The 12,650-nt window shown below is 42.6% G+C and overlaps 1 protein-coding gene across 1 annotated transcript in view; it reads left to right on the forward strand.

The window, feature by feature from the left end:
• Window positions 1-11,259, forward strand: part of Ptpmeg (protein tyrosine phosphatase Meg) — a 422,625-nt gene extending 411,366 nt beyond the window's left edge. The window contains exons 21-24 of the mRNA XM_080283952.1: window positions 590-719; window positions 3,149-3,266; window positions 10,026-10,192; window positions 10,908-11,259. Of these exons, the coding sequence (XP_080140078.1) occupies window positions 590-719; window positions 3,149-3,266; window positions 10,026-10,192; window positions 10,908-10,991 (499 nt within the window). The 3' untranslated portion in view covers window positions 10,992-11,259. The remainder of the gene's footprint in view (window positions 1-589; window positions 720-3,148; window positions 3,267-10,025; window positions 10,193-10,907) is intronic.
• Window positions 11,260-12,650: the final 1,391 nt, after the last annotated feature.

A 12,650-nucleotide genomic window follows, 5' to 3' on the forward strand; every position in this document is an offset into this window, starting at 1 on the left:
CTTTGACAGTGTCTCTATACAACTTTTGTTTATTCTGACTGGCCTTGGACTTGACACTTCACACCCCATTCCTTGAGGTCATATAGCATAGCTTCTGGTGCTAGTTACCTCATTGAATAGGCTGGGATGCAATTTAAGTACATGTCGGACACATACGAAACATGGCTGTCATAGCTTATGGTGTGAGATGACCTTGAGGGTGTTAAACATTTATTAAACACAGATATTGGTACTTGCTGTATTTGCTGCATTGAATATGAGTTTTTTCTTGCTTGTACAAACCCATACTTGCTGCAGTTTTCACACAATCCTTTCAGACTTAGAACTTCTTTTTCAGGACTTTCGTATTTCCTCTGGACAGTTTTGTTTAAGTTACAAAAGACCTCTCATTGAAAGGGTTAGTGTCACTGATTTCTAAGTTCTAATACTCATCCATAGGCAGAAAAATAATCACGTGAAAGCAACTGGAATAAAATGAAAAAGGTATCATCTTAATAAGTTATTTACATAAACAATTTTTAGGAATACATTTGTAGTTTTAAATGAAGGTTTACTGTTTTTGCAACCTGAATTGTATTTTCTTCCTCAGAGTGAAATGCCACCGTTACTGGCCAAAACACTTCGATACGGTTGTGTTTGGCATACTACAAATTACTTGTCTAAAGGAGGAGGAGACGCCAGGTTTTGCATACAGGGAATTCACCCTCATCAACACAGAGGTCAGTGTAGACTAGTTGTGACAATAAAGTAAGACCCACATTTGTGTAAGTTTGATAGCACAAAAGCTTGGCTCATCATCCACTTACTTCATGTAAAACTACCTATAAGTGACCATATGCTAGGTGACATTTATTGTGTATCACTTTCCTGCTCAAGATTATCATATTCCATATAACTGCACTTAAGTCTAATCATGGCAGTGGCTACAGGCACTTACATTTAGCTGAGGGAACTGGATCACAGTCACAATTTGAATATCTAAGTTATGGGTACATGAAATTCAGTTAGGCATACAGTAGGTATGAGGTAGGTGGTTACATGAATTTCAGTTAGCCATATGGTAGTTATGAGGGAGAAATGAGTCTCCTTCAGTACTAGTCAAAGTGACCCACCAATATTGCATGTGGCTGTCAATGTAGCTCAGGAGTTGAAGGATTTTCATCAGGTTAGAAACATGCTAATCACAAAAAATTGGTATGGAAAGCATTTACAGCCATGGTACAGAAAACCCTTGATATACCAAACCCTCTTTTAATGAATGTAGTTTTAATGACCACCTTGAGCTGGCCAAATATTATTTTCATTTAACAAATTTTGTTCAGTAAAAGAATGGACTTTCGGAAAACACTGACCAGTGTGACATCCCTACATACACATGTGCACACACACACACAGCAGAATGCCACATCAGTCTGTGGGTGACTAGCATCATTAGAGGACCTCCCACCATCATTCTGCAATTAAGTCTAATACAGTACTGTACTACTGTACCTCTTCTGCCAGAAGTCATGGTATCATGACCTTTAACCTGTTAACTGCTTTATGTAGCCTGGGCTGTTCCGAGTGCGACTGCTCAATGAAGCCCTGGCTGTGCAGGTGAATTTCAAATATAGTGCCATGGTGACCAAGGCCGGCCCTTGCAAGCATGGTTGAGGCTTCAAAACCGAAAAAGAAAACAAAAACCATACATTTCAGTGGGGAATCAGACACTTTGATGTTCATCCATGGCTTTACCAAGGTAAATATTGAGCTAATATTTCGTTACTATATACTTTAGCATGTGCTCTCTCAATTCCTAAGACAAAATTTGGCCTTTGGGAAATTTCATTTTTACCCCTATGTCTGCACACCACGGACACCTCCAGAAAACCGCCATGTGCAGTTAACAGGTTAAGAGTTTCTCCCCCAACAACCAAGGACTACCTGTGCGAGTGGTGGAATGCAGTTTTTTATGTTTAATGTACATGCAGCTGTTCTGTATTGTTTGTTGTGCTATTCTCTTGATATTTAGTACTTACTGTATTGTAACAGTTAATGTACAGTGTGAGTTTTCTGTACCCACACTTTCCTTGTAAATATTGAATGACAAACGAACGTAGATTTATCCAAAGCCTGCTTGCAGTTTTATTTGCCTCTGTATGAAGTACAACTCTCATGTGTGAGGAGGCTCCCCACATACTGCTCTTCTCAGTAGGGTGCAGTCAAAGGCTTTTCGTCTCATTAACTCTCGTCCTCTTACTGGCTCCCTCCAACCTCTGTCTCTGCACCGCACTGTTGCATCTTTATCTCTTTTCTATCGCAGTTTCAGTGGTCACTGCCCCTCTGAACTGTCTGCTTGCATCCCTCCACCTCTACGATGGGCGTGTAGCACCCGTCTGGCAACAAACCCTCATCCCTTTTCTGTCCAACTCTCAAATGCAAGAGTTAACCATTACTCCTAGTCCTATATTTAAGCAGATGGTCAACTCTGGAACTGTCTCTGTCTGTCTGTATTTCCTACTTCCTGTGATCTCCAGTCTTTCAAATGCAGTGCATACAGTCATCTTGAAATGAACAGCTCTTGAATTTGGCTCTCCTTTGTATTTTTTTTTTCTTTCTTGGAAGGAATGGTTTGCGGGCTTCTGGTCTTTGGTTCCTTCTTCCTTGCATTAAAAAAAAGTGTTTATTTGCAGTGCAATTACTTCATGAAAGGCAAGAAAAAACACATTAGTAAATAGAGCATTTACTGAGAGAAAGATCCACTGAGACCTGCAGATAGTTGTATGTTATTGTGTAGGAGTGTATGGCCGAATGACGCTCTATGGTTTAACAATTTTTGTTCAGTAAAAGCCATGACGTCTTGGACATTACCGAACAGCATGGTGTTCAGCTGTAATGTCAAGGGTCTGGTACCAGTTAGTTCATTATATCAAGGGTTTACTGTATTGTGTTATTTGGTCATTCAGCTTGTTTGTATTGTCTCTAAAGCCTCCAACATGCATTCAAGCGTCAGCCTTGGTCAGCTAATGGTGACTTTCCATTCATGCAGCTCAGTCTCTGGCAGCCTCCTTATTTAGTCCCTTATCTCTGAGGCTCAGTGACCTGCAAAAGAATGAGTTTCTGGTACATTAAGGTGACAAACTAAATTGTTGGTGGTGGTTTATTCCAGACTCAGGAGGAGCGGCACATTTCCCACATGCAGTACCTAGCCTGGCCAGACCATGGCGTCCCAGATGACTCCACGGAGTTCCTCAACTTCGTAACACAAGTCAGAAAGGCTCGCGCTGGTGAGTTACTCTTGTGACTATACTTTTATCACTTTAACTTTGCCTACATTTGCAGTCACTCATATCTTAAATGCTGAGCTGGAACAACTAAGTAATAATTTATAAGAATGTGATCCCACTCTTGAAAAAGTGCTATGGAAAGAATGTAGAGCCATTGTGTTAGCCTTTTTTTTTCTCTCTCTCTCCATTGAATCAAGTGAAATATTCTGTAAAAGGGCAGAATTCTGGGCCAAGCTAAGTTAAAAGGACTGTAACACTGACAGTAAAATGTCTCAACCATGGAGAATGAGAAATTGACAGGGAGAGTATATGTTAGATAGAAGAAGGGGAGGGAGATTGAGTATGAGGTGGAAAGGTTTATGAATGAACCTACTTACATCCATTCTCTCCAGTTATAATTACTAATCAGATATTCATGAAACATTGGAACATTTCATATCATTTCATTTTTGAAGGCTCCAGCATGCTTGCATGCGTCGGCCTTCGTCAGCTAATGGTGGTTCTCCACGCTGCTTGATCTCTGGCAGTTTCCTTATCTATATAGTCCCTCCTCCCTGAAGTCACACTCAGTGATCTCGTCCCAGGTCTTTTTCGGTCTACTTCTCGCTACCCACTCCCCAACATTGACACTTCATACTTTCTGCCCCCAGTTATCATCTCCCATCCTCTCTTTTTGCCCAAACCATCTCAGTCTGCCTTTCCTCATCACACCAATACACACCAGTCCCATCCTACCTCTCGATTCTTCCATCTTTACCTTCGAACCCCAAGGCCTCTTGCTTAGAGATGCACTGCACATCCACCCAATCATTGCCATTTCTTTACATTTGGGCCTGGTAATATCCTCTTCCCTTACTTTCCAGGTCTCACCACCATACAGCACCATGCTCCTAACGCATGCAATCCCTTAGCATGGAGGGAGAGCCCTCTCATTGTCGGGAAAGGCAACAGCTCTCAGAACTTCTTGCAACCACTCCTCATTCCAGCCACAGAGCTATCTCCAGCCCTACCTCCAGCACATAACATGTCTCCCAAATAACAAAACTCTTCCACACACTCAAGAGACTCACCAGCAAGTTTAATCCTTTCATGCCCAGCAATCTCCCTATGCTCTCCCCAACACACTGCACACATGAAATCAACATTATCTTGCAGTCTACTTCTAATGCCACTACATCTCCTATGCACCCACTTATCACAAACACTGCACAAGATGGAATTACTTCCCACACTCTTGTGGCAGATTGCACATGGCCACTCCCCCTCTTCTTTGACAGTGTAGCCCCCACCCCTAGATACCATCACTTTTGTATTATCTGCTTTTACTCTTAAGCCCTTGTGCCCCATATCATCTCCCCACTTCTTAAAGCATTCCTCCACCTCCCTTTCATACCCTGCAGGCAGCATCAAATCATCAGCATACATATTCTCCTTTGGGAGTCCATTTCAGAAATCACGTGAGAGAACTTCAAGCACCATAACAAACAACAAGGGGCACAAGACTGACCCCCTAGTTCACACCAACATTCACGGAAAACTCCTCACTCATATCTCCATTCACCCTCACCTGGGTGTGGGCACCCACATACATGGCCATAACCACCCTAACCAGCCACTCCTCAATCCCAAGCTTTCTCATTGCCCACTCCACCACCACTCTGGGGACTCTGTCAGAGGCCTTTTCCAAATCAACAAAAACAAAGTACAGTTCCCTTTTTTTTCCTATATATTTTTCCTGAAGCATTTGAACAGTGATCAGTGGTCGCTTTGTCTGGCATAAACCCAAACTGCATCTCATCAATATTCACTCTTTCTCTAATCATACCTTCTAGAACTCTCTCCATTACCTTCATTATCAGGTCCAAAAGCTTTATGTCTATAATTTCCTCTTTCCAGGGCATCACCCTTTCTCTTGTACACATTTACACTCTTCCGCCAATCCTCTGGGACAGCACACTCTTTACACGCTTCAGCCAATCATCTGGGACAACACACTATTTACACACTTCAGCCAATCATCTGGGACAACACACTCATTACACTCTTCAGCCAATCATCTGGGACAGCACACACATATATAATCGTATTTGTCAAATCAGTAACTAACCACAGTCATATATCTCCTGATACTTTCAACATTTCAGCAATCAAACCAGACACACCTGTTGCCTTCCCCACCTGCTTCCTGCCAATTTCCTGGCTCACAGTAGCAGCATCAATCAAAGGTGAAGGGCCAGACACTGGATCTGCTGACTCCAAACCTTCCCTTTTCCAGTCAAACTCCTCATTCAACAACCGATTGTATTGCTTTCTCCAGGCACCGTTAGTATCCCCCTGTTCACCACTACCTTTCCCTCATCATTTTTCACACACTCCTCACCTATGATATCCCTATTCTCCCTCTTCATCTGATTTGCCACCTTAAACATCAAATTCTTCCATTCTTATCCATCTATCTATCTATCTATTTCCAGACGCCTCAGTCCCGTTCGGAGTGGCCAGAAACAAATCGCCTCCACGTCGCCCTGTCCCCCGCCATTTCACTGCCCCGCTCCCAACTCACACCCCCCTCTCTCGTATACCTCTTCACCCCATCCCTCCATCTCATCCTCGGCCTCCCCCTCCCTCTTCCCCCCCTCCACCCCACTCACATACACTCTCTTCATCAGTCTTTCACCCTCCATCCTCTCCACATGGCCAAACCACCTCAGTGTATTCCTCCTAACGCTTCCTATCACATCCACATCCACACCACAACGCTCCTTTATATCCTCATTTGTCAGCCTGTCTCTCCATGTGACTCCACAGGGTCCTCTTAAATAACTCATTTCCACTGCTCCCACTGTTGACTTGTGTCCTTCCAGCAACGTCCAAGCTTCACTTCCATACGTTAGAGTTGGTATCACAATAGTCATGTAGTAACTTTTTCACTTCCATGCTCACTTCCCTGCTTCTTATCACTGCTTTCAAGGAACTAGCAACCTTTCTTCCCTGCTGTACCCTTTCAAGCACTTCACCCTCCAAACCTCCATCCTTACTCATCACACTACCCAAGTACTTAAACATACTCACATTTTCCAATTCTTCACCAACCAACCTCGCTGTACATTCACTGACTTCACCTCTCTCAAAGACCATCACTTTACTCTTCCCTACATTCATCTTTAGATTCCGTTTCTTACACACTCTCCCAAACTCATCTACCAAGCCTTGTAGCTCTCCTTCGTCTTCACTCAACAACACAGTATCATCTGGAAACAACAGTACAGGGAGTTTCCAAACACTACCCTCTCTCACCAGGGCCACTCCAACATCCACTATCCTACCTTGTACCTCTTTTATTACCCCATCCATGTACAGATTGAACAACCATGGAGACATTACACATCCCTGCTTCAACCCAACCTTCAAAGAGAAAAATTCACTCAGTTCACCATCCACACGCACTGCAGCCTTAGCACCATCATACATACTCTTCACAGCATTCAGCAACTTCCCATCTACTCCATGAAATCCATCAAATCCATGAAAGCCGCATACAACTTCTTTTCCTTCTCTAGAAACTTTTCCACTAAAGATCTAAGAATGAATATCTGATCTACACAACCTCTTCCCTTCCTAAAGCCTCCCTGTTCTTCTCCAACTACAGTAATTTCTCTGTTCTTTCTCTGACTCTGTCAATAAGTATCCTACCATACACTTTTCGTATTATATTAAGAAGACAAATGCCCCTATGATTACCACACACTTCTTTTTCCCCTTTTCCTTTGTACAAGGGAATAATTATACCTGACTTCCAATCCTCCAGGACTCAACCTTCCTCCCAGGCCAATCTGCACATTTTCCATATCCATTCTACTACTAGCTCTCCCCCATGCTTCAGCATTTCACTGCACACTCCATCAATTCCTGGGGCTTTCCCCAATTTAACTTTCTTCACTGCTTCCGCAACGTCTATCCTTCTGATTTCTTCCTGTCTTCTCACCTCCCTCCTTCCCCCAGCCATTCCCCAGCCACTTATACTCGAATTACTTCCATCCTTTATGTTCAACAGTTCCTCAAAGTGTTCTTTCCATCTGCTCACTTTTTCTCCCTTCTCCACTAGTAATCTACCATTTTTATCTTTCACTCCCCTGCTAACTTCACTTCCACCCTGTCTTACTCTTTTCACCTCTTTCCAGAACATTTTCTTACAGTCCCTTCACTTTACACTCAAGTTCCTTCCAAATTCCTTATCCGCACTCTTCTTACTCTCTCTTACTAATCTTTTCACCTCTCTCTTTCTTTCTACATATAACTCTCTCTTCCGCCTCTCAACTTCTTCCACGCCCCTATTTCTCATCCATTCATTGTATGCTTTCTTCTTTTGTGCCACAGCCTGTCTCACCTCTTCACTCCACCACGCTGTTCCTTGCACACCCCTCCGTCTTCTCTTCATTCCACACACCACATCACATGCTGCACATATTTCTTCAGTAAATATCCTGCACACACCTTCCACGTCCCCCATCTGCTCCAATTCATATTTGCCCAATCGTTCCTCCGCTTCTCTTTTATACTATGCCTTTTTCTCCTCCTCTTCCTTTCTGCACTATTTAGATTATCAAGTAAAAGTCTCTGTGACTCAGACTTTGCTTTGTAAACCGCTCCCCTTGCCCTACACATGGCAGCCAAGTATTCCTCTTTGTTACCATCCTTTTTCCATTTCCGAAAAAGCATTCTTTTCTTCTTAGCTGCAGCCTCTATACCCTCATCCCAACATCAAGCTACTTTATGTCTTGGTGGGCCCCTTGTCCAACCACACACTGAATCAGTAATTCTCAAGAGGTTGTTCTTGAGGGCTCTGTACTGTTCATTAACACTTCTGTCAATGTCTCCCTGTTCAGCCACCACTCTACTCATCTTGCTGTAGAAGGCATCCCTTACTGATTTTTTCAACTTGCATATTTTCCTCCTAGGTGCATAGGTCCTCTTTTTCGTCACCTGCTCCTTAAGCACCATGTCACATATCAATAACTTGTGTTGCTGCACACACTCCTCGCTCCATATAACTTTAACATCCCTTACCAAGCTCCTGTCAAGCCCTCCTGACCAGGAAATAGTGTGTCTGGCTGCTATTTCCCCCAGACCCGTATGTAATCAACCTGCTCTCTCTTTTCCTAAAATGTGTGTTGCATGCAGTCATGTTCATTGCCTCCCCAAACTCAAGTATCCTTTCCCCTTTCTCATTTCTTGTACCATATGTACCATTGATGAAAAAGTATTGGCATCCTGGGGTCGGATAAAATGTGAAATACTTTGTCTCTGGTTAATTCAGTAGTGTTGGCATGCCTGTTTAAATCACAAAAATGGTTGAGTTACCATGTAGAACAATGTCTCTTCGATTAATCCAGCTATATAGCTGTAAAATTTATGATAACAACTCAGGCGAAGGATACAAAGCGACATAACCCTGTCATTTCCCATAAATTATAGTCCGTGTATCTTAATGTCTCACATTGAAAGGGTGCCAGTACTTTTTTTTATCGATGGTACATCCCCCATGTACTCCTTCATATCCTTGAGCTGCTTCACCTACATGACCATTTAAGTACCCCCCAAAAATACAATATCATCATCCTCCATACCACATACTACATGTATTAGGTCATCCCAGGATCTATCCTTCTCTACCTCATCCAGGCCTGCCTGTGGAGCATACACCGATGTAAATGCAAACATAATCCCACGGAACAAATTTTTTACTATTATTCCTTCACTGACTCTCATTACATTCATGACATATTCCACCCATTTCTCCTTAACTAACACACCCACACCACTATATACATCTGCCCTACCCTGCCAAAACAACTTGTAATGCCCATGCCACCTGGCAGTCATTCTGGCTGATCCTTCCCTATACCTGACTTTCTGCACACATCCCACATCCTCCCACCACCTACCAAATGCTTCAACTACTTCCCCTGTTTTTCCCCTCAAACATCCCACATTCCATGATGCCACTCTGGTACCCTTGGGCGATCGAGTTTCGTCAGCTTGCTTAGAATTTCTGGTTTCTTTCTTGTCATAACTTGGTGAAAATAAATAATGGGGAAAGACCTACCACAGGCCCCACCCACCTGCACAGTCCCAGGCCGAGGCATGTGATGTGGGACTTATAGCCCACCAGCCATGACCAGTGGCTGTGGCAGTGGCCTCGGGGTACCCTGCCAAGACAGCTACAGGGACACCCTCCAAACACGCCTTGGCACTGTAACTGCCGTGCCATTATACACCCATTGATAGGGCAGCCTCCTTGGGCACTACTGCCAGGTTTGGGCCTGTCACTATTGGGCGGAAGTGGCAGCCTGGGAACCACAATGCCCTATACCCTCTAGCACAGGTTTTGAACCCCATCTCATCCCTGCACCAACCTATGCTGGTGGAGACTTCATCACACCTCGTCACAATAGGTCTGCGTCTAGGTAGCGGAGGCAAAGTTTTCTGACTGCATGCTTTTGCTGGCGTTAACCTGTGATGTAATGGGATACGTTGTGTGATATGTAAAGCACATGTAAAGTAGTGCTTGAGATAGAGGAAAGTGTTTGGGCAAGTATGCTGGCCTACTCTCCATGTTAATGTCATACTGACAAGGTCAGCAAAGGGGAATGGTGTAGTAGCCAGTGAAACGGGAGCACCAGCTCTCCCTATCACCAGCATTCCCATTCCTCTTGGGAGTACCACCCTGAAACCTAACTTGGTATTTTTTTGTTGCAGGAATGGTAGAGCCAACCATTGTGCACTGCTCTGCGGGCATTGGGCGTACTGGGGTTCTAATTCTGATGGAGACGGCGCAGTGCCTTATCGAGGCCAATGAGCCAGTCTACCCCCTGGATGTGGTCCGATCTATGAGGGACCAGCGCGCCATGATGATTCAGACAGCTGTGAGTTGAATTTCTGACCTTAATATTATTACTGTATTATTATTGGTTATAGTAGTACAGTAGTGGTACCTGTAGTAGTTGTAGGAATAGTAATACTGGTAGCAGTAGTAGTAGCAGTGACTGTTTTTTCTTTCCATCAATGTCAGGATTAAGTAGCATAGCCCTGGGCTCTTAAACTCTGAGGGAGCAATGCTAGGGTGTAATGATAGATGGATGTGGACTTTAAATCATGTCAAAGTTTGTGTGAACCAATACACTGGTTAATATGTATGCTGCAAATAATTTCAGAAGTTAGCTATAGGAAGTTCATGACTACCTTTATTTCTTTGCTGAGAACCATATCAAATTGTGACTAAAATCATAGTTCTTTATTTCTTTGTTTTAAACTATTTCAGATTCTAAGTAATATCAAGGATCTTTATTTCATTATCTTTGTCCGTTTCATATTTTTAGTTACTTCATGAGTCTATGTCTTTTCAGTAAATCATCTAAAATTCTGATTAATTTCGTGATTGACTATTTCGTTGTTGTAAATCATTTCAGATTCTAAGAAACTTCACAATTATTTTTTCATTAAACCATTTTTAGAATCTAAGTTATTTCATGATTGTATGTTTCCTGTAAACTATTTCAGATTCTCTATTTCTTTATTTTAAACCACATCAAAGTCCAAACACTGTAAAGTAATTTTTTTCTTCATTTCTTTCATCAACAGAGTCAGTTCAGATTTGTGTGTGAAGCAATCCAGCGAGTCTACACAGAAGGCCTAGTGAAACCCCTTGCTGAGTACCAGAGATGAGGAAATGGAGCTGTGAGCACCCTCTCACACTCGACACATACTGCATCTATGTGTGACCCACATCAGGATGGAGGGTCGTGTTTGGAGTGGCATAGGATGTGTTGTAGCACCTTTTCCTTTAGTGATTTATTCAGCTTATTACACCATGACATTCTCTTGTGTGTTATCTAGTTTAATATTGACATAATCAGCAGCATACAAGAGGATAGTGAGGTGCTGTGTGCAAAATAAATTGCTAAGGGATAGGGGTTGAGAAATCCCAAAGCTAACTAGAAATATGGCTCTGAAAACAACTGGTGCATGTGTAAGCAGTGCCAGGTGAGTGACAGGGCCATAACTGTGACTGATGCTGGAGATGATCTGCATAACAGGCTGAAAACAGCAGTCTGCCCTGAGGGACTATATCTCGACTGAAAATAACAGTCTACCCTCTAACATTGGGCTGAAAGTAGCAGTCGGCCATCTAAATATGGACTGACAATAGGAGTCTGTCCTCTAAATATGGGCTGAAAATAGCAGTCTGTCCTCTAAATATGGGCTGAAAATAGCATCTGCCCTCTAAATATGGGCTGAAAATAGCAGTCTGCCCTCTAAATATGGGCTGAAAATAGCAGTCTGCCCTCTAAATATGGGCTGGAAGTAGCAGTCTGTCCTCTAAATATGGGCTAATATCAGTCTGCCCAGAAGTGGCTAATTCTGAATGTGCAGGAAGGCTGAGCACAATACTGTACTTTCCTAGTTGACAAACCCAGGTCATGAGCATTAACATGGGCTGTCACCAGTGTGTAGTAATCTTGTATTGTGCAGTGGGATTACAAAGTGCAGAAAAGATCATATTTATCCCACAGTGTTGGAATTGCTAATGTGGATTTCCAGAAATTATTGAAGTGTGCAAAAAAAAAATAGCACATAGATGTAAGGCAAAATTTTATGAAGATTGTGATAGCTGCTGTATTTATATCAGTGATTTCGTAAGTCCTTTTATAAAGCCGGTGTTGCCTCCAACCAGAATAAGCATTGGCATTGGAGAAAGTTTTAATATAACCTGCTCAAGACACCAATGTTTTGTGCATATTTTTAACTATAGCAAGATTAAACAGTGCATATAGATTGCAAAAAACAATACTTGCACACCTCTGTATATATGAAACACCTGTGCATGCATCATTAGGTTACCAAAGTAATTGCCCATGACTGTAGTGGAATATGAATGTAGCGATGGAATTCCTCAAAAGACAACCCTTGATACTGAATTCTTAACGTTACCTAGATGTTGTGAAAGGTATTGTAGCTGACCGGAGTAAGGCTCACATTCTTATTGGGTTAGGAGGCTGTCTGGCATCTCTTCTTGCTGTTGTGGCCCAAGTCTTATCTGAACCTGGTGGACTGCTGTCTGAAATTTACCTTTGTCCTGCAGTCCACCATCCTCTTTTTCGGGAGCTAGGGAAGGAATTAAGGGATGTTTATAAAAGTGGGCAGTGAAGTCTCCTGGTTACATCAGAGCGACCGTGTAAAGGCGTCCTTCTCCAGCACAATCTCTTAATGTTTTATGTTGCGTACTACAGCTTATTCTCTTGTGTTATTTTATTTCATATATCAATAAAGGCTGCATAAATGACACACTAGAAAACGTTAATTTACCAGATACAGAAATAAACA

Source organism: Coenobita brevimanus, chromosome 99 (assembly GCF_032717465.1).
Source record: "Coenobita brevimanus isolate Jiangsu-jjx chromosome 99, ASM3271746v2, whole genome shotgun sequence".
NCBI classification, from domain to species: Eukaryota; Metazoa; Arthropoda; class Malacostraca; order Decapoda; family Coenobitidae; genus Coenobita; species Coenobita brevimanus.